General features: G+C 42.1%; 1 protein-coding gene across 3 annotated transcripts; it reads left to right on the plus strand.

Moving 5' to 3' along the window:
- Positions 1-27,403, plus strand: VGLL3 (vestigial like family member 3). 3 transcript variants are annotated; one of them, XM_061453966.1, is made up of 4 exons: positions 1-327; positions 9,252-9,501; positions 14,928-15,428; positions 21,503-27,403. In XM_061453966.1, exons 1-4 carry the CDS (start codon positions 235-237, stop codon positions 21,544-21,546), a joined length of 888 nt encoding a protein of 295 aa, XP_061309950.1. In that variant the 5' UTR covers positions 1-234; the 3' UTR covers positions 21,547-27,403. The 3 variants fall into 3 exon arrangements, with proteins under 3 accessions (XP_061309950.1, XP_061309949.1, XP_061309951.1); XM_061453965.1 differs by having other exon boundaries at positions 3-327; positions 9,249-9,501; XM_061453967.1 differs by lacking the exon at positions 1-327 and adding an exon at positions 440-552 and having other exon boundaries at positions 9,249-9,501.
- Positions 27,404-27,635: the final 232 nt, after the last annotated feature.

Raw genomic sequence — 27,635 nt, forward strand, 5'->3', positions numbered from 1 at the left:
CGCCCCTGCGGCCCCGCCGCCGCTGCCGCCGTCGGGGTGCTCCGCGCTGCCTCCGCCACCGCCGCCCCGCTATAAGTGCGGGCGAGGGGCGCGGCGGCGGCCGAAGATGCGCTGGCAGCCGGGGCTGCGCGGCGCCCCGCCGCGGCCGCCCTGCGCGGAGGAGAGGAGGAAGAAGAAGAAGGAGGAAGAAGAGGAAGGGGGAGGCGGCGGTGGCGGCGCAGGGCGGCCGCGGCCATGAGCTGCTCGGACGTGGCCATGCAGCAGGCCGCCTCGGCGGCGTGCGGGGCCACCCGCTGTCTGGCCGCGCCCGCGGCGGGCTGCCCGCAGGTGAGCGACGGGGTGCGCGGGGCACCGTGCAAGTCGTGCCGGTGAGGCGGGCTGGGAATGAGGCTTTTTGGGGAGGTCCCCATCACCCCCCTTACCGGGGTGCAAAGCGCATCGCTGGCTGGCCGGGGCGGAGACCTCCGGCCATCCAGCGATGCGCTATGCAGCCCCCGGCCTGATTTGGAGATGCGGGGAGCTGGTGAGGGTGCCCCAGAGCAGCGGTGCCTGGTAAGACCTTGCTTTAAAAAGAAAACTACTTTTACCCCAGATTCTTACAGTTGGGCGATGGGTGTTGGCTTGTGCAGCTGGAGGGGGAAAGGGGAGAAAGTTGTTTCTTGCCTTCTCCCCCTCCCTTCCTCTCCGCCGTCCCCCCTTACTTGCTGAGCCTCCCCGCTCACCAGCTTTGCCGGCGCAGCGCTGCGCCTTTGCTGCCCGCCGGTGCGGTGCGGACACGGACACAGGCGGAACGTCCGCCGGCGGGAAGGAGCCGCGCTGCTCCTCACGGACGGGGCGCGCCGCGCCGCTCGTCCCGGCTCTCCTGGAGGATCGTCTCCGGCTGGGTTCCAGCTGAGTTTGGTGATCACATGTATTTTTCAGGGTTTTTTTTTAAGTGAATCAGGAAATTCTTATCAGGCTGACAGCATTTTTAGACTATGCAGTGCGTGGGTGAAGTGGGACTAATATTGACTTGGCCCTAATGTAGTCATCTGAGAATACATTTTTTGGTTGTTGCTGCATTCCATAAGGTTTTATCATTATTATCCATGAAGATTGTTTTCTCCGTACATGGGAAGTGACCCCTAATATCAGCTTGCTTGGGAGACACGAATATGGGCTAGAACATTAAAATTCCTACTGCGTGTTGTTGGCTTTTCTCTTTATTGATGGGAGAGAGAGCGTGTTTGCAGAAATGATACCCCACATTGCTCATGTTGTTCTCTATAAAGTCTCGCTCTGGAAACTTGTGAGTTGTGTCTGTTGCAGGCGCCTTTGTTATTATTTCTCCTTCAATCTAGGTCACAGCTTACATCTATTCAGTAATTTTAGTTATTAGCTTTGTATGTGAGTATTTGGAGCTCCAGTTGTTAGACCATGTGATAAACTGCCGAGTAAGAGACCTAGAAGCAGAAAACAGCAATCAAAACCTTTTTGGTACTTAACTCTGTATGCGATGGGCTGTATTTCTCTTCCAGATCTGGAGTGTCGAACACATAGTACAGGAAAATCTATTAAACGATCTTTAGCAGCTGTGTCATGCTCAAATGCAATTGCTTTTTATTTTTAAACAGAATCATGAAGTTTCTCCACCAGCTGAAAGCAGCACCATACAAGAAGTGTCCCAGAGGCATCTTAATGAACGCCAGAGTTTTAAATAAACTGAGTTCTTGTGGATTATGCTGCCTAAGAAAAGTGGAGGTAGATATGCAAAGCAAGAGCCGTAGATAGCTCTGTTGAGCTAGTGCAGCTCAGGAATCGTGGCCAGCACTGTATATCCCGTTACCACCAAAAAACATTCTAAACCTTGCTGTCCTACATGTTAATAAGAATTTGCTGTAGTGAATCCTGCTTGCGCCGGCTTTCCTGAAGTATTTAGAGCTGGAGGGTCTTCACAAACTGGTTGAACGACAGACGGGAAAACCGAGCTGTCAGTGCTGAGCTAAAAATGTTGCACCCTCTAATTCTAACAGCTGCAAATTCTAGAGCAGTTTATGTATTTTTCTTTGAATCCAATGTTTTTTAAATAATAAAAAAGTAACCATAGAATGAACTCCTTATGCATCTATAGCTGTAGTGGAAAGATTTATTGTTTGAGTAACATACGACATTTTGCAAGTTTCTGTTTCTTCAGAATTGTCCTGTCAGGGACATTTAATCAACTGGTAAAGAGCAGAAGAAAGAAGGATGAAGAATCTGTTGCCAGGTTTTTGTTTCTTCTCACACATGTGTTCAACATGTAAAACACTCCTGCGCTCTTCATGAGGATAATGACCATTTGAAAGAATGTTCTTTGCCGTAATTAAAGCTGTGTTTTAAAAATAAGGGTGAGGAAAGAAGAATTAGTGGGATATCTTAAAAATAAGGCTCTGCGCTGGAGCTGATAAAGCGGAGCTCACCCTTAAAATATCCGAGGACTCCATAGAAGCATTTTCCGATGTTGTACTAGTCTGGTGTCTCTCGGTACTATTTCCTTTTTCTGAAAGGAGAAGCTCCTCTGTGCTGTGCTCCTGTTGGCTTTCCTTGCCTTCTCAGTGCGAGGAGATGTAGGTGTGTTATTCTAAATAAAGCTTGTGTGCCTCCAGTGGTATTTGTAATAAATCAGTCACAAACATCTAATTGGTTATGCCAGCTTTCGGTATCAGTTTTGCATCCTTTAAAGAGCAACGCAAGTTCCTTAGCTGCTGATCTGTCGGTGCAGATGTGTAGGCTCAACTTCTGGGCCACGGTGTCTCTTTGGAGAGCTAAGTTCATCATGTTTCTATAGGTCGTGTGCTGCATACATAGGTCAGGAGAAGTGTCTCTATCAGGCGTGTGGTTTGTGTCGCTGCTCTGCAGTGAAGGGGGTTTGAGTGGTCATTTCTTTTTTTCTTAATTAGTAGATCTTGACTTGCTTTTAAATGATGCACCCAGGTTGTGCAGAAGTGACAGGTTTTTTTAGGGGGTGGTCCACTGTGCCTTTTTAAAGTTACCCTGCTCTGAAGTTATTCCCATACTTCTGTCTTTAGTTCCTATTCCCTTAAAATGAGCACAGAACTGATTTTTGCCTTGCACTGAAATGCAGGGGTTTTTGGAAACTTAGCTTTCACCAGTCCTTAGCCAAGAAAGGACTTGCTGGCAAGTTAATTTAGATGGGATTTTTTTTTAAAAGCACTTAATGGATTGAAGCCTGAATTCCTATTGAATGTTAATAGGAGTGGAGGCTTAGCGCCTTAGATCTTTGAGATTGCCGAAGTCCAGGGTGTTTGCTGGAGGGAAGCAAGTGGATTATGGCTATATGCATGCTCATACCATGCCAGAAGGAGCTGACTAGAATAGGAGCAGCCCTCCTTCTACAGAGGAATTGGAAGTTCCCTCTAACTTTGCCGAAAGACAGAGTGAGTGTGTTGCTGGTGTTATAATATGAATGTGTTCCTGTGCATGATAAGGAGCCTGCGTGAGGGTAAAGCTGTGTGGAATGGTGGATTTAAAATGCTCTTCATCGTGCTCTTTCCTGAGGGGCTATCTATAGTAGTAGTAAGTTTTGGCTTTCCTATGGGTTGGGTGAGGAATGGGTGAAACAGAGCTGCTCATTCGAAGAGACTCTGGAAACATGTAATTGGTGAAGAATCCTGTTGTATTCTTGGCACTCACAAAATACTGTGATGGCTTGCCATGCCCTGTCAATCTAGGTATAGAAAGCTTCAGAGCTGAGGCTAAGGTAGGATTCACCCTGGCTCACTAACAGCTGAGCTGAAGACCTTTGAAATGGGAAGTTACAGTAAATGGTAGTTTTGGAATTTCTCCATGGTATGTGGATGCAGAGAGCTTAAGCCAACACCATCCCTGCTAAATCAAGTCTTGCATTAAAGAGTTGTGATATGCTCAAGTCAGACTTTCTGCTGGCAGTCCTGTAGACAGGCCTTTTCCAGATAAGGGCTTGTCTATATTAGCAAATTAGGTCACTAACTCAACTCTTCCTTAAAAACTAACAACGTTTCAGACAAGGACAAGTTGCTTTAACGTGTCAGCTGGCTGTAGCTAAACCCTGACTCATGTATTGCAACTTAATTTTTCATTAAAGTATCTTTGTGTAACAGGCTCTCAGCTTTTGGTAATGGGGTTATTATACTGCTTATACCTTTGGCAGCCCGCAGTACCTATCACAGCAGGTAACAGCAAAAGATGGCTTCACATTCAGTTATTGTAGTTCTGGTGCTTTCTGAAGGCTTGTTTTGAAGCCTGGTGGTGTTCCTGCTACTGACTTCCCTGAAAGCTGAATCAGACCTGTATAACTCATCTTTAAAGGCTACTCTCAGGATTACAGGATGTAGAATCTGGATTAAGTTTTGCCCCATGAAGGGGATTTTGTTGTTTGTTTTGTTTAATCCAACAAGACATTGCTAATTTTTTAAAAAATGGCTTATTTTACTTTGTCCGTCTGGTTGGGACAAAATTCTATTTGATCTTCCTCTATCTACATAAAAACAGAACTTTAGACTTGAACTGTTATACTTCTGGATAGATGTACAGCAAAAGGTGTATGAATTCATTCTTTTCCCACCATTTCCCCCCATCAGCAGAGCATAACAGGAGCTAAGAACTCTACTGCTGCAAATCCAGTGGCTCACCTGAAAGCAGCCATGTGGCTTTGCTCTTGGCTTGCTCATCTGTGAGGGTCAAAGTAAGAATTCCATGTTTTCAGGGCATGCCATAAATACCACTTTCAAGTGCAGCATTCGATGCCCTGATTGCTTGAAATTGTCTTCTTCCTTGAATACTTTCTGTGTTACCAATAGGAGCTTGCTTGGAAGACAGCTCCACAAATGGAGGACTGTCCGTGATTTGCCTCGGGTTTGTTCCTGAAATTCCTTCTCAGAAGCTTATGTCAAATGACAGCCTTTTTCTCAGGATAGGAGGTCATATAGTGTTTCCTCAGTGCAGTTATTCTTTATTTTTGGTTCCTGTTCTTTCTCTCTTAAGGGAAAATCTGTAACAGGTGGCCACAGGCACACCAGACTTTCATGCTCGGGAGTGTAAAGGACCACATGCTGTATGATGGCTTGTATTGAGATAATAAGTTGTAGGAATAGGCAACTAGCTTATATGAAAAATAAGAACTGGCTTGAATTTTTTATGCAAACTTGGCTTAACTCAAACTCTCTCTGTTCTCAGCTGTTTGGCTGTTTTGCTGCCTACTAGCTGGTTTCAGCTGGAAGTGAGGGGTTTTTTCAGTTTGTGAAGAGGAATGTTCTAACATTTTTACCAGACACCCTGGGTGAGATCCGGGACCCTTGAAGTCAGTTGGACTTCTGCCATTGGCTTTAATGTGGCCAGAATTTCACTGCATGGGAACCATTTTGCTTGGTTCTGGGTAGGGTATGTAAAAAAATAACAGGAATCTTCAAGACGGGAATTTTGTATAAGATTATGGATCACATGCCTTTTTGGTCAAAAAGTGGTCAGTTTTCCTTCAGAAAAGAGGATGGTACTTATCCAGCATAAACTTTCTCTTTAATATTCCCATATTAGCAGTGATTTTCTGTTAACCTTTAGTCTCCTTTTGTTAGACAACTTGCAGTTTAGAGTTTAAACTCTCTTGGTAAAGCCTGATTGTGAATATATGAAATAACTAAAATAATGTTGATTTAAGCTAAATTCAGCCCATGCTGTACATCACTGTTTACTCAGAGGTTATACCACTCATCCTTCAGCCATGAACTGAGGTCTATTATCTAAGCTGGCATCAGGTGCTATAGATCCTGAATTTCCCTATTTCCCAGTATGTAGTATGTACAGTAATTCTGTATTCTGGGTCTTGGCCAAGATGAGATCTTGTGTATTTGTTTTGTTTTATTCTTCAGAGGCTGCTTATAATGTCAGTCTCCAGTTTGTAAGGAAGAGAGAGGTGGATTTCATGAATATATTAAAGCATTGGTGATCTGAACATAGGCAAGAAATAGCATTGTGTTTAGACAGAAAATACTCTTTGTAAATATCTTACAAATACTTTTGGCTGCTTAAATGTGTGCCAGAATTGTTTGTATGAGAGCAGTACAAGTGAAACTGGGCTAGTCTAGATTAGTTACCAGAAACCTGACCCGTTTTTTTGTGTTTGCTTTTGTCCACCCTACTCCCAATGGTGGGACAAATTCATTTGGCTTGATGATCTTGCATGCTTTTCCACTCACACAAGTGTAGTCAGAAATGCTATCAGAAGATTACTGTTAAGGTCAGAACAAGCAATATGGAATTTGTTTGCAGACAGGGTATTTCAAAGGAGTTAGGGGGAGAAAAGACATTATCATTAAAAGACGTATACAATGGAAAGGATGTATATATGTTGCATAGAAAGAAAACTTGTTGAGTTACTTTATCTCACTGTAGACTTTTATTTAAAGAGTTCTGTAATTACAGGCTGATAGTTTCTTCTTGAAATACAAATTAATTAGATTTTGCCCATCAGTACAACTATCTTTTATTTACATTTAAAAAATAGAGGTCAGATTTGGTGTTTTCAAATGCAGTGAGTGCTCAGAGTATCTTGTAATGACTTCCCATGGACTGGGGAAAAGAGAGTTGAAGTGGAAAATGAATTAGATTCTTAGGCCATGGAAGGGGGAACATTCCTGCACAGAGAAGCGACTCTGGAGATAAGTTTTAATTTCCTGAGCTCCAGTCTCCATATAGGAACATTGAAAGACTTCCTTCCTGATAACCAAGTCAAGCCAGAGGCTATATTAAATGACGTGTTTCTGTATATAATTGCGTGCTTGTATGTGTATTTGCATACTTGCACTATAAATGCAAATAGTGTACCTATAATGATAGAAGTCAGCTTTTAAGTGTGTTGCATGGATTTAAGGTCTGGCATATACAGTGCACCTAAGATGTAATAAGTAGCTCAATATCTATTTAGACTTCTGTAAAGGATCTCCTTCATACTTTGTCTCTACTTAAATACCAAAACCCAACTGGAACTGAAAACCCCACCCTTCCCGACCACTTGTCCTACATTTTAAGAAGGATCTGGGTTATGGTGCATCTTTAAGAATTATCAAGTCACTGAGGTAGTGTTACAGATTTCTGATGAATATGTCTCATGTATATGCAATATTGTTACCACCATTTCTGTCTTGCTAAGGTCCCATTGTTCTGCTACTATGTCACGGCAAAACCAAGTAGCAGAACATATGTACTTATGAACTTACTAAGTTATGAGTGATAATCTTAGTAAGCACTTCAGGAACAAGTATGAGGATGCTTTTTGTTTGTTTGCATTTGCAAAAACAAGTATAGGTCACCCCAAAATCTGCACTTGCAAAAAATCTGTTTCAGAGCCTCAGATTGTGTTTCATTTTTGCAATTTTAGTTTCTACTAAAACCTTTGATTTGTGTTTTCCATCATTGGTTTTGTTTGTTTAGGTTTTTTTTTTTAACTGAATCCCACAGTTTTTATTCATGTATTACAGGATCTTGGGATAAAACTAAGTCTAAGTAAGTAATATTGTACTAAATAGAGCCATGGTATAACTTGCTTTGTGAAGCACAGATTTAATTAAATTCCAGACCATTGTCTGGGTATCGCAAACTGTAAAATAAAATTACTTACATCATGCAGCAACATCAGAATTAAAGGTATTACTGAGTTGGCTTATGTTTATCAGTTAACCTACTGTAATGTCAGATACATTGCTTAGTTGCTATAAGCTTTTAGTATTACAGGTTTTAATTCCACTTGTCAACAGCTCTTTCTTACAGTTTTCTTTTTTAATAACCATCTATTTTGTATTACAATGAGCTAATTTATATCAGCTTATAAAATTTTACAAAGCATTGGCTGTAAATATATTGGTGGCATACAAGATTGGAAGAGGACTTTCACTTCTAAATAGGACAAATGTATAAATGGAACTTTATAGACTGTTTAGTTATTTATATTTTTCTATAGAACAACCTTGGAAAAAGGGAAAAAAGCCATAAACTTAAAGAGAATCTGATGGTGCCAAAGTGTTGCCAAGCAAGCTGTAAAAGATAAGTCAAACTGAAATTCTATAGAAAAGCTATGAAATACTACTACAGATGTGCCATAGTGGTTTTGGGGTTCCTGAAGCTGCTTGTGTGCAAAGTCAGCTGTGGAAATGGCTAGCTAGCTGAGAGCTATGATTCCTGCAGCTTGACTGTTGTGGGGAGATTTTTTTCTGTGAAAACAGTTGTAAAGTGGAACATCTGAAAAACATGTTCCATGCAAAATGGATCTTCACACACATTTATTTTGACATTTAGGTTTGATTTGAGAGAGAGGGAAGATTCTGAAATAGCCATTCACAGATGGCTTGTGTGGGTTTTATTTCTTATATGGTTCTCTGTGTTTTTGGTTTGGGGCAGGTTTTTTTGCATGTGTTTGCAGACTTGTCAATCCCCTCCTTCCCCCACATCACATGCTTAATTTTTTTATTACTTGCATTTTTGTCCTTTTTTTCCACAAGCTGGTGTTTAAAAAGTATAAAGAAAACTGGAAAAGAGAAAAAACTCCTCATCCCAACCCCAAAACAATAAACCACTCCAAACTTTCCCCCCAGCCCCAGTCATCACCCTAAGGTATAGAGTCCTATCATTAAAAATTCTTGGTAGTGAGTAAAAATTTATGTATTTTGAGGACTTTGATAATACAGTGGAAAATGTCTCAGGAAGCACTGAGTTCTCCTGTCTTTACCCTTTCAGCAATGAGGAGATATATGGAGTCCAGAGGGCCATGTACTGTCAGTGTGGGCAGTGCTGCTGGCAAAATGGCAAAACCTGGTGCATGTTCAGCTGGACGAGTGAAATGCAGACACTGTGTCTATGGCCACCCTTCCATAAGGCTGTACTTGACCTCTGTGGCCTTTACTGTTGGAATATCCTTTCCAGGTGTGAGTCAGGAGTGAAATGTTAGAGCCTGTCTTTTTTCTTTTGAAGGTACTGAGTGAGAGTGGTTGCTGGTAAATAGTGGTTGTGAAATATGTCTGAGAAGCAGGTCCATTTGTGTACAAGGAATAAAGCCTCTAAGCGGTGCTGGTCATCTCCTCTTTGTGAAATGTCAGTGCAAAATATCCCTGTATTCCAACTACAATTATGAAATGAATATTCAATGTATTCAGTTATTTTTCTTTAAGGAAACCAGATGTTGAGCTTGCACTCAGTGCCATCGCTAATACATGTCTTGTTTGTTTTGTGTTTAATCCCAGAAGAAGTTAGCTGTATACAACAAGATGCAGGAGTCTCTGGAAGTGACCCTTCCCAGCAAGCAAGAGGAGGATGAGAAAGAACAGCCTGCCGAAATGGAGTACCTTAACTCTCGCTGCGTCCTTTTCACTTACTTCCAGGGAGACATTGGTTCAGTTGTGGATGAACACTTTTCAAGAGCTTTGAGCCAAGCCAGTAGCTTCAGTCCAGAAACTGCCCTTACCAAGAGCAAGGCAGGGCTAAGTCCTCTGTGGAGAGGTAAGAGGAGCAATAACTTACTCTCTGTGTTGCGACTCATCCAGTCTGTGTCATGGTAATGCATGTTGCATGGCAGCTGAAATTTTGCTCCCCTGTGGAGGGGAAAAATCCCCTCAAATCTGAAAGGACTCAGGAGCTTCTTGGGGTTGAGCGATCTGAAGTGTTAATAGGGAAAAGAGGCACCGAAGTCATGAAAGAAACGGGCATCTCCCTCTCTTGCCACAACCTGTGGCTCTGCTGAGGCCTGGGAGGAGCAGGGCAGAGCTCACGAGGCTTCACAAATGCCTGGTGGAGGTTGGAGGCTTATTTTTAAGCTCCAAGTGTGAAAGTTGGCCTGTGAGACAAGAGCAAAGCTTGTTTGGGATGCTGGCCTTGAACGTGAGGAGACCCATGCAGCCTTTTCGGGTGACTTTGCCAGGTGATTAAGATTCATCCATGGCTGCTTTCCAGGTGTGGGGGAGCCAGCACGGGCTGGAACAGGCTCAAGTGCAAGCCCTGGCCAGCATGGCTGCAGCTGTGTGGTGTGGTGCATTGCAGCCTGCCCGTAGGTAGAGCTCATGGGAGAGACACAGCCTTTGTTACTGGCTTCCCATGGGTAAAATGGGGATGGTATTACTCTGCTTCTGAGCAGGGAGCAGAAACCATGGGTAGGTACTGCAAGGCATTTGCACACTGCCGTAACATTTATGTCTTATTATGCATATAAGCGAGAACAAAGTAACAAAAAGCAGATCTTGTCAGATATATAAGGTAGACCTTACGGATAAGATTTTAGAAGTGGTGACTGGAGAAAGTGTGCCATAAGATGCTATTTCCTTTTGTTGAATGTGGCAGTCTGGGTGCTTTTTCAGATCCGCGGCTGCATTATTTCTGATCATGTCCTTATGTGGACTGGCAAAGGAACATGAACTAAATATCATGAGCTATGGCCTCACATTAGATTGAGTGAGAAAGGTACCATGAGGATCCTTGTAGGAGTGGGGGTGTTCATAATCTGTGATGTGGAGGTGAGAGTTTATTGATGGAAGTCACAGATAACAAAGAGAGACATAATTTTTGGAAACCACTGTGAAGAGAAAAATAGCACGAAGGACTTGCTTTCCAGTAGGATGATAACAACTCTGAGGAAGTTTAAGCAAAGGTCAGCACAAGTGGCTGGGGAGCTAGAGGAATTCATGGCTTGAGCCGGGACCATTAATGTTAATAGGAAATTTTCCGTTGACTCGACTGAGAGCCGGATTGAACCTATGCTTACTAAAAAGGAGACTGAAGCATTTATAAATGGCCCAGACAGGCTATAAATGTTTTAGAGATGGGATCAAGGCAGTCCCCAGAGACACCATGCCTACAGCAAGCCCTCTTTACTGAGCTTGGAGTCATACCATGGATGGGGTTGTATGTCTTCTCTTTGGCCTCAGACAGACCCTGCTGTTTTCCCCTGGCTTGCCCTGTGGTTGCACAGCCCTCCCCGGGGGCTCTGCAGGGGACACCATGGCCTGATGTAAAGGTTCTTCAGCCATGCTGCCTCCTGACCCCGTGTGCCCCATGCCATCAGTGTGGAATAGAGGTCTGCATGTCCTGAAAGTCTTCTGAGAATAAAGTAAGGGGATATGCCTTCTGCTGTTGCTGCACCTGCTGAAGCGGTATGAAAATCCCTAGGGAGGCTGCTGGGCAGGGATGCTTGGTTCTGTGCTGTGGAGGCTGAGGAAGATGGGGGTGTTTGTTTCTCCAGAGAAGAGAAGCTGACAAGAGTTTTATCAGGCCCAGATGAGTTTCTGAAACATGCCTGCTTGAAGGAAGTGGTGAAGGAACGATGCTAACAACTCGGTCTTCTGATTTGCGTCAGAGATGCTCAGTTACAGCAGATGAATGTGAATTTGTATCCCATTACCTAAAGCAGTTAAAATATCGTTAACTTGAAGATATTTTATAAATACCCTTCATGGGTACTTGGAATTTTTGTCAATAAATTACTTAAATTAAAAAGCTTTTGCATTTTCAATAGCTCTTTTGGAAGGTATAAATTTAAGTGGAATGTGGGTGGGCATGAACTGACTACTCAGCTCACTGTACTCTTTCTCCTCTAGTTGGAAGGAGGGCTTAATAATGTTTTCTGCCTTTTTTATCTTGTGTTGTTGGGTTTGTCTTTTTTTAGTGTCCTGGTGGAAGAGCAAATTGTAATTTCCTCTTTAAGGTGATATTGTTGGGGGAATTTGTGTCAAGAAGGGATTTTGGTTTTGTTTAGAAAATAGAAACTAATGTACTGAAAACAGACGGCAACCTGCACGTTGAAAATACTAATCAGTTTAGGCTAAATTAACTTTAAACCTGACTTATTGTAAAACTTTGGTTACACAGACATTGAATGTTCAGTTGTAGGTGTAGCTTACCTGAAATCTTTTGTGGAACTAAGGAAACTAATGATACCTTCATGGCATTTTAATCAACATGTTTTTCCTAGTGAAAGTGTTGGGGCCTTTTTTTTTTCTTCCCCCCCCCCCCCGCCATAACTGAGAAGTAATGTTAAATACAGAAAATTCCATACATTCATACATTGTCTTCTTTACACCATGTGCGCTTTGGCGAGTTTTCAGTGTGTGTGGACGTTCACCATGAACATTTACACTAGTCACCACTTTGTGGTGTACGAGATGTTGCCATCTTCCTGCCTTCCTGTGCTTACAATAGGAAATTGTGGTAACTGTAGCATCTTTCTTGGCAGGCAATGTTTGTTAAATTCCTCCTTTCCCTCTCCTGAAAGGCCATGGAATCTATTCAGATTGGTTCTTTTCTTTCTCAAGAACACTGCTGAAATGGCTGTTTCTCCATTGCCATGTCCCATAGAGGTCAGGTATCTGCAAAGATGATCGGATGTACTTGCTGTTTAAAGGTGGGATGGAAAGGAGACACTTCAAATGCTATGGAAATGGATGGTGGTTGTGGATTGTTCAACACAGAGATGGTTCTTGTTGATGGGATTGCTGCACACTTAATAGCATCCTCTGTAAGCACTCGGGGTGGATGAAGTTTTCTTGCATGTTTATACAACCTGGATGGATGCTGTATCTCCAGTGACGTGACTTGCCCTTGACCAGTGAAGTTGGCCCCTGCAGTTGCACTCAGTGGTGTCTCAGTAGGGGGTGGTCCATGACCGTATCTGACAGTGGTAATGACATTCTGAAATGTGCGCAGGTTTGAAAAATGGAGATGACCAAACATGCTTTCTGTGGCATTAGACCTTCTGCGTGATTGGGAAAGCCAAGCTGTTATACAACCTGCAATGAATTCATGTTGGCAAATCCAGTGGTTTAAAGTGTTCTTTCCTGGTATTAAAATTGTCCTGAAGGTACTTTGTGATTTTCTGAGCTTTTGTTTTTTGAAGTGGGATGGTTTGGATTTAGGACTTTTCCGTGCAGATAACAGCCAGATCATTTCCAAAAGCTCTTGATTACGCAGGTTAATTTTCCAGAATGCTGGCAATAGTCAAGCTCTGCTCCTCTGTTAAGCAGTGAGGAAAACAACAGGCTGGACATGAAGTTTGTTTTTCCCTTTTTTTTTGTCAGCCCTGCTGCCAATACTGTAAGCCACGTGCACTCTCCATCTCAGCCTAATCCCTTGTAAGAAGGAACAATATACTAACAAGGAACAATACCAATTTCAGAGGGTTGCTGAGGCTTCTGTAATATGCTTGAAGCTCTCTCCAGCCTTCTAGCATGAATTAAAATAGAAATACATTGCTAAAAAAAAGCAACCCTTTGAAGAAGCCCATGTTGGAGTACAGTTTGCTAGATAAGCCGGCAGCCTCTGAAGAAGTTTGGCACAAAGAGAAGTTCTTTACATTTGTCCGTAGTGTGTTTGCAAAGTTTAGTTCCAATATTAGAAGTTAATCAGGCTCAGGGAACTGCCTAAATCAAAGCCGGTTGATGTTTGGAAAAACTTCTGTGATTTTAATGGATTTTAAAGTAGGTAGGTGAGTATCATAGGGGTGCAGTCAGAAAACACTTGCATTTTAATTTCTGAAGTATTTTTGTGTAATCAAAGTAGAGAGGCAGGAGCATTCGAAGAAGCCGTTCATTCTCAGTGGTGTCTTCACCCAAGTCTCATTCCAGTTGCTTATTAAACAATGCAAAACAAAATGTCATTTAAAAAAAAAAATCTAAATATTTTTGTAAACATTATGTGAGGACCAGAAGATTCCTCCCCATATCAAATACTAAACTTCTCTGGCTTTATTTCTCTGTAGGCTATTTTTATGACTTTTCTTTCATCTGAGGTGAAGTCCTATATTTTTATGTTTCCATCTTTGACCGAAAAAATCCCTTAGTTGAACTAAGACATATTGTATGAAGCAGTACTTTCAAACATTAGCTGGCAAGAGGATTGTGAGAATGGAAATGCCAATACTTTCTTACACATCAAAAACACTAACCGCTCCTTCAAAAGAGGAATTTTTAGGGTGTGATTTCATAACATAGAGGTATTGGAATCCATTTAAATGTAAGTTGAGCCCTAGCTGTAAGGAGCAGTTAATCTTTTATTTCTGACAAAAGCTTTCAGTTAGATGTTTCTGCAGGTCTGATCCTATACACTATGGGATAATGTGATTTGTCTTGTAAGCAAGTAACGTAAGATAGAATCATAGAATCACAGAACAGTTGGGCTGGAAAAGACCCCAAGATCATCCAGTTCCAACTGTCCTGCCATGACACCTTCCACTAGACCAGGTTGCTCAAGGCCCTGTCCAGCCTGGCCTTGAACACTGCCAGGGATGGAGATGCATTAGATATGATCTTTATCCCATCAAAGCATGCTATTAGTTTGAGAAGATCTGGTATTCTTCCTTTAGCCAGATGTCTCCTGTTCTTCAGTGTGACCTGGTTCTATGTCCTCAGAAACATTTTCAGCCACAACAGCTGCAGTCTGGTCAGGAGTTAGCCTGTCCTCATAATTCCTGTACCAAGATAGTGAGAGAGCTGCGACTCTTCAACCTGAAGAGTCTGAGGAAGGATCTTATCCATATGTGTAAATGCCTGACTGGAGGGAATGAAGATGGGGGATCCAGACTCTCTTCAACAATGCTTGCTGGAGGGACAAGAGGCAATAGGCACAAATTAGAAAACAGGAAACTCCATTGAACACAATTTTTGTTACTTGTTGAGGGTGGCTAAGCTGCAGAACAGTTTGCCTAGAGAGGTTGCGGAGTTTGCATCTCAGTCCTGGACAATCTGCTCCATGTCACCCCATGTGAGTAAGGAGGCTGGACGAGATGATCTCAAGAGGTCCTCTCATACCTGTGATTTTGTAGTTGCTGAGGAACCTTGAGTTGAATGTTACAAATTTCAGAGAGTAGAAAATCATTGTGGGGCTTTTATCATTAAATTTGCTGTTCAGCTTCAGCCATACTTCATTTCTCTCCTGTCTTCCAGAAAGCTCAACAATTTCAAGCCAAAGGAGCAGTTTCCCAACTTCATTTTGGACCAGCTCTTATCAGCCTCCACCTCCACCATGCTTAAGTGGAGTACAACACGATTTCCCTGTTACCGCACCAGGCACCTTCCCAGCACCAGATCCCAGCAGCTGGCCAGGACATGGCCTTCATCAGACTGCCCCACCTCCTCCCCCTGCTGCCTCTGAATCCTGGCATTATCCTTTAGCATCTCAGGTGAGCCCTTCGTATGCACACATGCATGATGTGTACATGCATCGCCATCACCCTCATCCACACATGCACCATCACCATCCCAGCTCACACCGTGACCCCCGCTACGGGTCCCTGCTGATGCCTTCAGTCCGTGCAGCCAGGATTCCTGCTCCCGAGTGTGACGTGACAAAGACAGATCCAGCTGCTGTCACCAGCGCTACCTCAGCATGGGCTGGAGCCTTTCATGGAACGGTTGACATTGTGCCAAGTTTTGGGTTTGACACAGGTAAGATGGTTGATTGTGTCTGTGAGTTGTTTTAGCAGGAAAAATACGAGCAAAGGGGATTCCCTGCAGCTGAAGCTTGTCAGGCTTGTTTTCAGAGCCTTCTCCAAATATATTTCTATGTGCGAATCCCTCCTGAAATTACTGTCAAGGCAGATGAGCTGTGAAACATTCAGCCTTCACTGCCTTTTGCTGGGAGACTTTTGTCTGCCTTAGTCCCATCCAAGCCAAATAAGTTGCAACATGACGTGCAGGGTGTTTTTGGTTTAAATCTTGTGGGAAATGGTTAATGAAACTTCCATGTGGAAGCTTCAAGCTTGTTCAGCTAGTTCATGTGTGCATTCACCAAAATGCAGCTCCAGTGAGGCCTGAACTAATAACTTGTCAGTACACGAGGATTGCACCTTACTCATCTAAATTGGAATAGTTTAGCATTTCCTTCCTGTGTAGTATCCAGGAGTCACATAGAGAGTAGAGATGCTGTTTGAGCTGTGCTCACCATCAACCTAAACTTCTTTCTGCAGATTCTAGGCAGAGGCCTGTGAATTAGATTTATTTTACTGTAGGATATTTAGCCACAGGGCAGCCTTCATGACCTGTATCAGCACCTGCAAGCTTTGACTGGCTTTGAGGCTCTCAGCATTAGGAGCAGTCTAGCAGCCCTCACTGTTCATAGGTGCTTGGGTGGCTAGCAGTTTCCAGTGCATCCATCCTGGAGCTTGTGGGCACTACTGAGGTCTCTTTTTAATGCTTGGTATTTTTCTCACTGGCAGCAATCCTTGCAGATTACTACTTCTTAAACACTTTATATTATATATTAAGGAAATACTAGGTTTTCACCTCTGTTTCCTTTTCCTTTAAGCATCAGTTTGTCTCTCTTCTTGATAGTTTTAGCTAACTGATTCAATGTGTGAGAAGTACTTCCTTGCTTTGATTAGTGTGCAGCAGAGAGAAGAATTGGTAGAAAATTAAAAAAAAGTTGTTTCTTAAATATGAAGTACTGTGAACCTAATACAAACCTCTCTCTCTCTCTTCCGTTAATAGCAGCTAGGGACCAATAATTTCTTCTAAATACCATAACACTTGCTGCCTTAACACTAGACAATTTCATATATATTCATAACATTTCCAGCCATCCTGATGATACAAAAGGAATTACATTTTAAGCTTTTGGGTATAAAATGATAATCTGACAAAACTGGGATCTCAAGTTTTGTCCCTCTGACAAATTCCATAATGGGAATAAACTGCCTTCTCTGAAACACAAGCAAATTGTCACTCTCATCAGTAAAGAGCACGAGCCTCCTCATCTGGCAGTAGCCCCAGAAGTCCAGTTCCAGAGCTCTGGTATTTGGCTTACCTTTTGCAGATGGAGCTGAGAATTGTGTAAGGGATTGTTAGGAAAAAACACTCCCTGCCTTAGGTATAAATCCCAACTAGACTGTGAATTGTTTCAGTGCCAGGCAAGCTGGTTTGCTTACTGCTACTTTGTTGGTAGTAGTATGTCTAATAAAGCAGGTGCTTTTTTTCTGTAAGAGCACAGTACCTCAAAAAGGACTGTGGGTTATAGCACCATATTAGCCTTTCAGAGCTAACATAGCTTTTTCTTTGTGCTGCTTGCTCCTTGTGAAGATTCCTATGAAGGACTACAGTTGGATGCTAATTTTTGTCAGGATCCTGACTTGGCAGTGCTTAACAGTGGCTTACATGTCTTGTAGCTGTCGACTCAGGACAGGAAGCAGTTGACAAGGCCTGCTCAGTTAATTTCTGTCCCATGCTTGCTGTGTGTGTTTTGCTCCATGAGTTTCTGGGGAGGGAAAGAAAGAGGGTAAATGTGTGACTGGTTTGCAGAAACAAAGGGTCTCAGCAGACCAATGTCTCGTATGTTTGTGAGTGTTCAAAATGGCCATACATTGAAACGCAACAGCAAAACCTTACCAGGCAGCACCAGTTTGACATATGAGGCTTTGGAAATAAGGGAGCAGACAGTGAAACACAGCAGGTAGCAGCAGCCTGTGACATTACGGTTATTTGTTTTCTTACCCTGCGCACTCAATGTCTCCTGTGCTCTCCAAGCAGAGGCGTGCTGGGAGGGCCAGGAAGGCCCTGAGCTCCCTTTTCAACCTTCTCTATAGCTGAAACAAATACTTTGGTTACAGGCATTCAAGGCATGATCATGCTGAAAAGAGGGAGCTCAATTGCCCCCATGTTTTTTCATCCCAAGGAAGGTGATTTGTGCTACTGGGGAGAGGAGGGAGCTGCTGAAGCACCACACTGGGTTGCATCCAGCACTCACCAGCACATGTTAAGCATTTTTTGCTCCGTATCCACTCCAGGGTAGTAAGATTATACTAGATAGTCCTACTAGGTAATAGTAGGATAATCCTTTTATCTATTATAAAAGATATAATCACATAGAATTTCATATACATCTAACTTTAATATGAGACAGCAATCTCAACAGAGTCTAAAAACTGAAGAGCCTGGAAGAGTGTACTGGCTTTTTCTGCAGCATAAAAGTGTTTTCTCCAGAGTAGGGTAAGGCTATAGTGGCAAGAACACTTCAATTCTAGAAGTCTTTGCTCATATGTCCCGGGAGAATAAAAGACAACAACCTGTGGGGCTGTCAGTATATTCTATTCCATGAGTTTCAGATGATTTAGATAAAAAAGCTCATTTGACAGTGCTTTTCAGAGCCCTTAAGATACGAAAATTATCCCCCCACCTTACTGTATGTCACATTTCTTGTGCTACTGTCACATGCAATTATAGAAACATTTGCAAAATTCCTCACGCTGAATTAACTTGAGTGGTAGTATTGGGATCAGAACAGGCTGACTGTAATCCTACCCTCTTCCAGCTACATTGTGGCATCTCTGCTGTACTAAATCAAATACCTGATCTCATGAATGGATGATGCTGAATCACTTCAAAGGTTAGAAGGGAGTTCCCCTTGCATGCATGGGATAGTTTGGGAATTTATGTTTCAGAACAGGTTGTGTGGGACATCAGCATATCACTGTTCAGAGAGCTAACAGTATTGATCTGTGATGCACATCTGTTTGAACTTACATGGTCCTGTTTTAGAGGATGAAGAAGGATTTAGCTAACTGATTCCCATTAAATGTGGCTTAATCCTCACATTTTGTGCTGCAAATTAACCCTTTTAGAAGCTTCTTTATTGGTATAAGTGGGATTAAAGAAAATGCTAGTTTACATCAAAATCTATTAAAACCTGTTACATTAATAGCTGCTGGTATGCAGTGCCTGCAAAGCTGAAGTTCCCAGGCTATAATGCTCAATATGAAAGTATGGGTTTTTATCAAGTATTGATATAAACACATTGATATAAGCACAGCATGTTTGTGCTTTAGGGCACAATTCCCTGCCCCGCTGATGTCAAGCAAAGCAAGGTCAGCCTCTAACAACACTGACTGCAGCTCAGGGCATGCATACAGAGAGCATTGCTTCAGCCGTAATCCCACAGCCTTGAGTCCTAATCCTCATGTTTACATTAAGGGTACACATGTCGAATTGAGAACTTAATACCAGGAGGTGGGGAGGGGAAATGCTGTTTTGCAGTGGAACTGATCCTTATGGCCCCAGGAGCAGGGTGGGAGGATGCCCAGCACACCAGGCACTTCAGGTAATCAGTCGAATCCTGGCTGCCAGCCCCATGGGGAGGACAGCAGAGCAGCTCACCCTGCTCCTGCAGAGTTTAGGAGGATATCCTGTCCTGCTGTTGGGCAGGTGGGCTGGAGGAGGCTTCCTGTAGCCTCAGCACACTGAAAGCAGAGCAAGATTTGAGCATATCTGAGGCTTATAAGTCTGTCTTAAAACTGAAGTGCACATCCGCTATTGTGTGGAGTTATGCACATTGAGGTGCATAACTTTAAATTTAGATGAATTAATCAACATCCTCTAGTCCTGGCTAATTATGGAACGTCCACTTTTGGAAAAGCCTGTACATCAGTAGAGTGAATAGGGAATTTGAGTGGTCAGTTTGCTGCCTTCTGTAGAGTTGTTTCTGTTCACCCAGTAGTTTGTTACTACTCGTTAAATTTGTTCGGATGTTCCCACAGAACATGCATTCTGCTTGTGTGGCAATTAGCTATAATGTTGGTATCCCAGAGATGGGGAGCTTTACTGGTGTGGCAGTACTGACTCATTCAATGCAGACAAGGATGTTCTTGCTAAGAGGCAAATGTTCCTGCAGCAGGCTGCGAGTTGAAAGCTCTCAGTTAGGAGCAGAGTTGTGCTTGGAGGACGTTAGGACTGCACGTAGCCCTTCCATGAAGGAGATGAGAATATGAAGAGGAAAAGGCGTGGAAAGTGTTCCACATTCAGTTCTGTAACTAAGGCAACTTCAGGGTTTTCAAATGTTTTCTCTGGCTGTTTAGACTCTTTATAGCTATACATTAAACCTCATCGTTACAGTTATTTCTGCTTGTTTCAAGGACACCTGACTAGGGAGGTGTCTGTTCAACTGGTTGTTTCCCTTCTACTGTCAGGCGGACATCCTCCTAAACAGGGGTGTGTGTCTCCTTTTCTTTTTAAGCTGCTAGGAGCCATATAACCTGCTTCTTATCTCATAGGTTTCCACTGGTTCTGCTGGCCTTTAGTGTTCAATGGTGAACTGATGGTGAATTTAAATGACTTCTTTACACACAGGAAAGTTTCTGCTGACTTTTTTTACTTTGTCATCTTTGTTTAAAAAAATTGTAAACACCAGGGGAAAACTAACAGAAAATTGTCATCACTACGTTTGAGGGAGCTTTGAAGGAAATTAACAGCAGTTTATGATAGCTCTGCCTGCAAGTGATGCTGCCAGGGAAAAAAAAGCAACTCTGAAGCAACAAGGAGACAGCACCAATGAGTAAAGAGCCTCTGGACATGCTTTTATAGGCATACTTTGGTTGAAGGATATGCCAGTTTTTCCAATCTAAAGAAATAGGTGCAAGTGCATGTGAAATGGAGCAGGAGGCCACAGAACAGGGTTTCGCACGTGCAGTCTTTTTATCTGTTCACTGCTGAACACACAAGTGTCCACTTAGGGCGCTGCTTAGGAATTGTACTATGAATAATGTGATATGTTGCCATCTTTCATGTGGCTGTTAATTGCTTTGTAGCTCAACTCTGAAATGATGCTGATCATCATTAAATATTTAACTGCTTGTAGCATTGCTGTCTGTGTAGCAATGAAGTGCACCTTTATTTCACAAAATGTGATGGCTTAGAAACATCAAGGGGCAGGTTTTAAATCAAGCCTAAGTGCCTTACTACCTCTGAAAATATGTGCCTGCACCTCTTTTCTTTTTACTTTCCCTATAAATGAGCAAGAATGTATCTTCTTTGGGAAGTTTCCTCTGCACCTCCCCCTCTATTGTCTGGATTTTAGGTATACACCCCATTGGGTGTAAATCTAGCAAAGATTGAATCCCTCTGCAGCAGAGAAATCCCAGATTATAACACAGGTTCCAAGCCTATAATGCTAAAGCCACAATATAGCACCACATTTATTAGATAGTCCTCACATTTTATAAAGGAAAATATTGGAGGCACTCATAATAAATGCAAGCTGAGAATCATTAATTTTTCCCATGTGGCAGTACTAGCTGTTCTTGGCTAAAAATCTGACACTCTGTAGGTGAAGTTATTTGGGTTTTTTTGCATGCTGGGGAACATTTTCCCTCTCTCATCTGTAAGGTGAAATGCCACAAAAACTGTGAGATTCCAGTGTCAGAGGCCTTTCCTAAAAGGTAGGGTATTTGGCTAGCCTCTATCAGGAAAAATGCCGTGCTCCAAATGAGGTCAAATCAAGGAAGCACACACATTATATCAGGGTCGTGAACCACTTGAGCCAGTCTAAAAATGAAGTATGGTTAAAGTTTATCCCACATACACTAAAAACCCATGAGCAAAAGCACTATTACTAACAACTCCAATAGGCTGGTAGGTTGTGGGGCACTTCTCTTTTTTAAATCCAGATCTGTTCATCCTTACTTCAGTTGCTTGGGGAGGGGAAGGAAAAAAGCTGTATCAAATTTAATTTCATTCTTTTCTTTTCTGAAATGTAGGTCTACAGCATCAGGACAAGAACAAGGAAACTTCTTGGTTCTGAAGTTCAGATGAATTAAGACCAGCTAGAGCTGGAGTCAGCGCAGCTGGGCGGGTGATATAACAGTTGTTGACTCCTCCATGGAGGAAAGGACACACATGAAGATGAAGAGCCAACCGTTCTGGTTTTGCTATTGAGCCTTTTGTTTGTAAGGCCATTTATGGGTCCCACAGTGTTGGAAAAAAAACAAAACCCTAACTTTTCTTTCTTTCCTCATCTGAGCCTGCTGCAGCTGGGCAACCTAACTCCTTTCTGCTCCTTTAACAGTGTTTTGTTTCATTCAGCTCGATATTTTTATGAACAGTCTCAGTTGTCAGGAAAGAGACTCTCCGTTGTCTACAGTGCGCCTCTTTTCAGGAATACAGTATTTTGTAGCTGTTTGTGCATCTATTTTTGTAGAAATACAGAAAGTTTGGGTAAGGATCGATGGGCTATTTTAGGATGACATATTTTTTTAAAAAAAATTGTAAAATTGTTAAGTTCTGTTTAAAGAACTTGCTCTCAGAGAAGCACTGGCAAAAAAAATGTATAAAATGCTATTTTTAGATGTCTGTGATGTGTTTGTGCATTTTGGGTTTTTTTGTTTGTTACCTCAAATGTCTCTCTATCCTTTCTTTTTAAAGGCCTAAACCTTCTTTCCACATTTCTAGATTTTGATGTTTTTGTCCTATTGTTCTAGCTTAAGCAAATATAAGTCGCACCTAAAGTTTCAGCCAAATATTTTTCCTGGAGTTAGATTATAGTAAGGGTGTTTTTATTCTCTTGCTTCTAGAGGTGGCTTTGTGCTGTGCTGATTGTCAAAAACTTGCAAACACCTTTAGCATGGGGCAAAGCTTGGGGTTATAGGCACTGTATTTCCAACCCATCCATTCTTTCAAAATGGACCAAATACTGTTACGGTTTTAAATCAGAATTGAGTTTGGGCCTCATCTATGGTCCACTGAAGCTGTTCCATTGAACACAGTAGCCTGTGGGTTATGTTTCAAGCCCTCATAGTGCTCATGAATATCAGTGTACTCATATTTTAGCTCAAGAAGTAGGACTTTCAGCTAAGCCATTTCAAGGGTGGTAACTTCTAACGTCAATATTCAGGAAAGAAATGTCAGTTTTAAAAAGCATGTGACTTGTGGAAACAGAATGTTTCCAACTGGCCTCATCTGTCTGCTGAGCACCTCAAGGGAAGCACTGAAACTTTCAACTCCTGTTGACATCAAAAACTGTTTGTCTAACCTAAGACTTGCTGTGAGCCTTATGAGACCCCAGCTGCAGCTCTTGAATTTTTTGAGAACTTGCATGTTTTCAGCATGCACAAATTCAGGCTTGTCTGCTGTCTGTACTTGGAAATTACATGGCCATGTCTAACTACAGTGCTCTGCAAGGTGTTTTGGAAACCCCGTTTCTGGCCTGGGCCTTGGGTTTCACTTGCATAAGTAAGGTCTTCAGTTGAAGCCACGGTGAGCATGATCCAGCCCTGAATAAGAGCTACAAGATTATCCTTGACAGCCCCAGACCCGCGGTGTGCTGGAGGTGGGTCAGCCTCCATCCCCAGTCCTTAGCGACTCCTGCGTGTGCCAGCACGCGCTTAGGTGGGACCAAGAGCAGGATTGGGGCCTGGATTGCCAGATCCTAGCTACTGCTTGGAGATGTTGCCTTTGTGCTCCGTATACCCAGGGTACTCCTGTAATATCTCCTAAGGCTCTTACAAACTATTATATTTCTGTTACCACTGTTTTCAGACATCCTTGTCAGAAAGACAAACCAGTTAAATGGAAACCAAGGCATAAGCACATGACTGAGATAAGAAACAGTTTAATTTTCAGGCAGCAAGCTTTGTAAATGTAGGTTTGTCAGGTGGAGACCACATGGATCTGTGTGTGAAAGGGGAGAGGAAGTGTTGGGATGTGTATGCCACTCCAAGATTCAGGCCTCCTTCCCTGCACTGCTGCTTCCCTCCAAGCTTTTTGAACTTGATCCTGTGAGGTGTTGAGTGTTCCACCTTGCCACATAAGAGGGCTTGACATGCTGGCACTGGAGGCTTTAGGATTATGTCACAATTTGGCAAGACCCTGAAGTATGTACCTTGCTGATTTGATGGTTGAGACAGTGTATAAGTGCTGACTGGACTATACTTAAATATTACTTTAAAATAGTAGGGATGTAGTTTCTGTTAGATGCTGTATTAATTGTGTTGGGTTTGGGTGTTTTCTTTCCCTCATCTTTATAGTCCATCAGCATTTCTTTCTCTTAATAAATTTCACTCTCGTGACAACTCTCTGTATAATTGTTGCTCTGGTGGAGCTAGCTCCTCAATTTGTTAACGAATTCATAATGCAATTGGAAAACTGTATGGGAGGCATCACAGTAATAGCTGCCATGGTTCACTTTTTTGTCAGGACAGTATAGTCCAGGAAATATCTCAAGAATAAGAGTTGCGACTTAGGAATTCTGACAGTATTAGAAATACTGGGAGGAAAAAATCCAATTTTTTAATTTTTTTTCTTTCCTTTTTTTTTTTTTTTTCTGGGCTTGGCAAAGCTGGAAGGCAAAGAGGCAAAGTATCCTCTTTGGACTTCAGGCCTGAAGAGTTTTGGTGGTGGTGGAAGCAAAAGGAAAGGCATAGTATGATTGACTTCCTGAAATAAAGTCTATCAAGAGAAGTCTGCTCATTGCCTTCCTCTTTGCAAGTTCAGATGACGATGGACCTCCTCCTGTTCCCCATAGATGTCAAAGCAGAATGGGGCAGGAAAAAACAGGCCCACAGATTGCACTGGAATCCCTTTCTGGATTGTTTTATTGAGTTTATGGGTAGTGGGGATGAATATGTTGTGAAGCTATTGCCTCTTCCACCTCAAGGACTACTACTATGTGCCCAGTTTCCACTGCTGAATCTGTGAGTGTACTGAAGGAACTCCTTTTGCTCTGCAGGCTCTGAAAGACAAGTGCCAATAAAAACCTACTATTGTCTGTAGCAATTCATGCACCAGTCAATTGAAAGTGAAATAAATTGTTTTCCTCAGTCTCTAACTGTCCCCTGACAAGTGAGTTGAAAGTAAAACCATAAATGCATAGCAGTAGCCCTACTTCTATGGTCTCCAGTTTGAAGGATGGGAAAGAAAAAAAAGCCTTCCTTATGACAAACTTTTAAGTTAAAGGCACCAGATTTACTTCTCTCTCTCTTTCTCTCCCTCATACACGCACACTTATACACACGCACAAATGTGCTTATGAGAAGCAGATGCTATGATGGTTTTGTTCTTGAAAGAGGAGGAGAGCACGTGCTCGCAACATTGCAGTTACAGAGAATTGATGGCAGTGAAAAAGAAACAATAATGCTAAGACTGCTCATGTTTCCATGATAGGAAAAAAAGGCCCTTAAAATCAGGTCACAGATATAAGTTATGTATCTTAATGTATTACTAAAGGACTTGTTTCATTCTTTTAATGTGAATTCTGATGCTGTTCTAAGAAAGTGGATGATTCATTTTGCAAAGGCTTATAAAATATGATGTACTCTGTCACAACTTCTGGGAGAACATAGGGAAATTATTGTTTTGTTTCAAGAAAATTTACATGCTAAACTCCTAAAAGTTGTCCAGGATTTTATTTTATTCCCATTAATGTTGAGGAAACTGCTGTCAGTTTTTGTGTCTTCATTCGAAGACTTGGGAGGATTCAAGCTGTCCATGTTTTGAAAAGCAGATACCAGTTTGTTTCAGCTGGGCATTTCCATCCCAACAAGATGAGGGAATAGTGCAGCTACTGACTGCCCTTATTTGCTTTCTAGAGAGCTGAATAATCTATGTTTGGCTATTGCAAAATGCACTTTGTTCTGATCCCTGTCCTCACCAGACGCACAAATTCAGTTATCGGTTTATCTGATACCTTTTTTGTAGTGTGAAGACCTTCAGTGAATGGCAGTTTTCTCTCAGCTGTCTACTTCTGCCTCAAAACATGCTTTTGAGGATGACTCTTTCACCGCAGCTTTCAGAGAGAGCAGAGGTTCTGGGAGGGTGGTGTTGCGTTCCCCCCCACCTGCACTTAGGATGGACTTGACTGCACCCAGCCTTTCTGCTTCTGCGCTACTGTGTTTGTCTTGCTCTCCTCCTGCCACAATTCCTTATGCGTATGTATGTATATTTATATATATATATACACATACAGCTATGCCTGGCTCCCTCTTCCACCCTCATGCTTCAAATGCATGTCCTTTGGAAATAACATCACTAAATCTCATCTGAGACTGAGAAAATGAAGGCGTTTTATTGCGTTATCTGTTAACTCAGGAGTGAATGGAATTTTGCCATACTTGTAAAAACCAAAACCAAATAACAACAAAACCCAATAAAAAAAAGACCCCTTTCAAAACCTCTGATTTGTTGTGTCTGTAAAGATGACCATGGAGTCAGCAGAGTTATGTAGAGAGATGCAATATATTGCCTTTCAACAGACAAGCTATCTTTTTTTAATATGGATCTTTCAGGTACAAGCTTTTTCTCCATATCAATGGACCAGCAACATATATTTCTTATAAATTACTTAGAAATGTAGGTATTTTTTCAAATTCACTTCTTGGCTTTGCTCTGTCAGCCTTTGAGCTTTTAAAGGGTATTTGGATGATAAATACTGTTTGCGTGTGGATTTTTAGAAATGCTGATGCATGTTGTTTTTAACTGAAATCTCATGTAAAGCAGGAAGATATTTAAAAATAAATACTGTTTTTACCTATTTGCCCTGTGGGCACAATCTGACAGTTGTGATGCAGGAAGACGTCCCCTTAAAGACTAAGGGACTTTTGCCTGAGCAACGTCAAAATTTAATCCCTGTGACAGGAGAGGTGGGAGCAGTCTTCTTGCAAAGTCTGAGCAGAGATGATCCTCTCCAGCATTGTATGTAGATGGTTGGGCAGCCACTGCAAAACATACTAAAATTAGACTGTGTTGGCAGGTTTGTATATGGAATGAACTGGTTACCGAGGGGGATTAGAGATGTCCCTTGAAACCTGTGTTTTAGCTGTCCTTGATCTGCGCAATGTGCATGACCCTCTCCCTGTGCATGCTCTGCAGTTTCCATAATTCTACAGTGGGACCTGTGAAAGCTGGGCTGGAGTTCCCTATGAAATGCGGGATTTTTTTTAGCTCCCAATAAAGACAGTTTAGGGATGGGAGTAATTAAAACATCACAGTTATTTCATGCACCTGCTCAAAGGCTCAAGCTTTCAGGATGTATCAGCTGCGCATTACTGATGATAACCATTTACATTCACATATGGGAGCCCAAATGCTGCTTCCTTCCCTTAGTGTCTTTGGAAATCTTTGATGACATTGGGATCATTGGGACCAGACTCAAACACCTAAACTGCAGCCCAGTGTTGGCTGGCACATTGTGGTGGCTTGAGGTTTGGTTCAACATCGGTGGACATCAGTTGGAATCAGCATTGATTCCAATGAGCTTAGGCTCAGGTAACTAGTACCTATAGACAGCTAATATTTATAGCAGTTGAGGTTTACAGTAATCTAGTAAAGTATCCACAGAACTATGCTGCACTTTCCCTGCTAGCTGTTTGTAGCTGTTGTTTAAAACCATCAGTCAAATCAGGGTCCTTCTCCTCCCCCATACCTGTTCTCCAGCCCTGCTTCCCTCAAAACTCCATTGAACTCATTTGTCCCTCTCATCAAAACTGATGAGAGGGCTTTGTATAAAAAAAAGTCACTGTTTTAATTGCTGAATAAATAATTTAATGTGAATTTTATTGTTATATTTTTATGTAGCATTTTTGGTTTGGTCTGTATTTCTGAAAAATTAGCTAATGCTTTCTTTTATTATGCAACTGAAGAACTTATAAATCTCTTTGTAAATTACAGCATGCTGAGTTTCTGGACTTTTTTAATTTTTTTTTTTCATGAGATTAATTTTTAAAGCCAAAGGTTTGTCTTCTGTTGAAAATGTTGTAAAACAAGTGTTCTGAACTGGTTCTGTACTAAAATTGGATGGAGTGAAAGCCAAGTATCAAAGGAATTTCAAAAAGGGCTCTTATGAAGGCAGTAGCTTTCCATTTCAGAAGCTGTCAATTGCTTCCACTACAATGTCTCTTT

Source organism: Pezoporus flaviventris, unplaced genomic scaffold (genome assembly GCF_033815535.1).
Source record: "Pezoporus flaviventris isolate CSIRO_AGI_PZ_B2104156 unplaced genomic scaffold, CSIRO_AGI_Pfla_v1 ptg000015l, whole genome shotgun sequence".
In the NCBI taxonomy this organism is placed as follows: domain Eukaryota; kingdom Metazoa; phylum Chordata; class Aves; order Psittaciformes; family Psittacidae; genus Pezoporus; species Pezoporus flaviventris.

What these genes read in the sequence shown, in the direction of transcription:
- VGLL3 (XM_061453965.1), top strand. Translation starts at nt 235, where the DNA reads ATGAGCTGCTCGGACGTGGCCATGCAGCAGGCCGCCTCGGCGGCGTGC. An exon ending in CCGCGGCGGGCTGCCCGCAG is followed by an intron (nt 328 to 9,248) that starts GTGAGCGACGGG and finishes TAATCCCAGAAG; the next exon opens with AAGTTAGCTGTATACAACAA. An exon ending in AAGTTTTGGGTTTGACACAG is followed by an intron (nt 15,429 to 21,502) that starts GTAAGATGGTTG and finishes TCTGAAATGTAG; the next exon opens with GTCTACAGCATCAGGACAAG.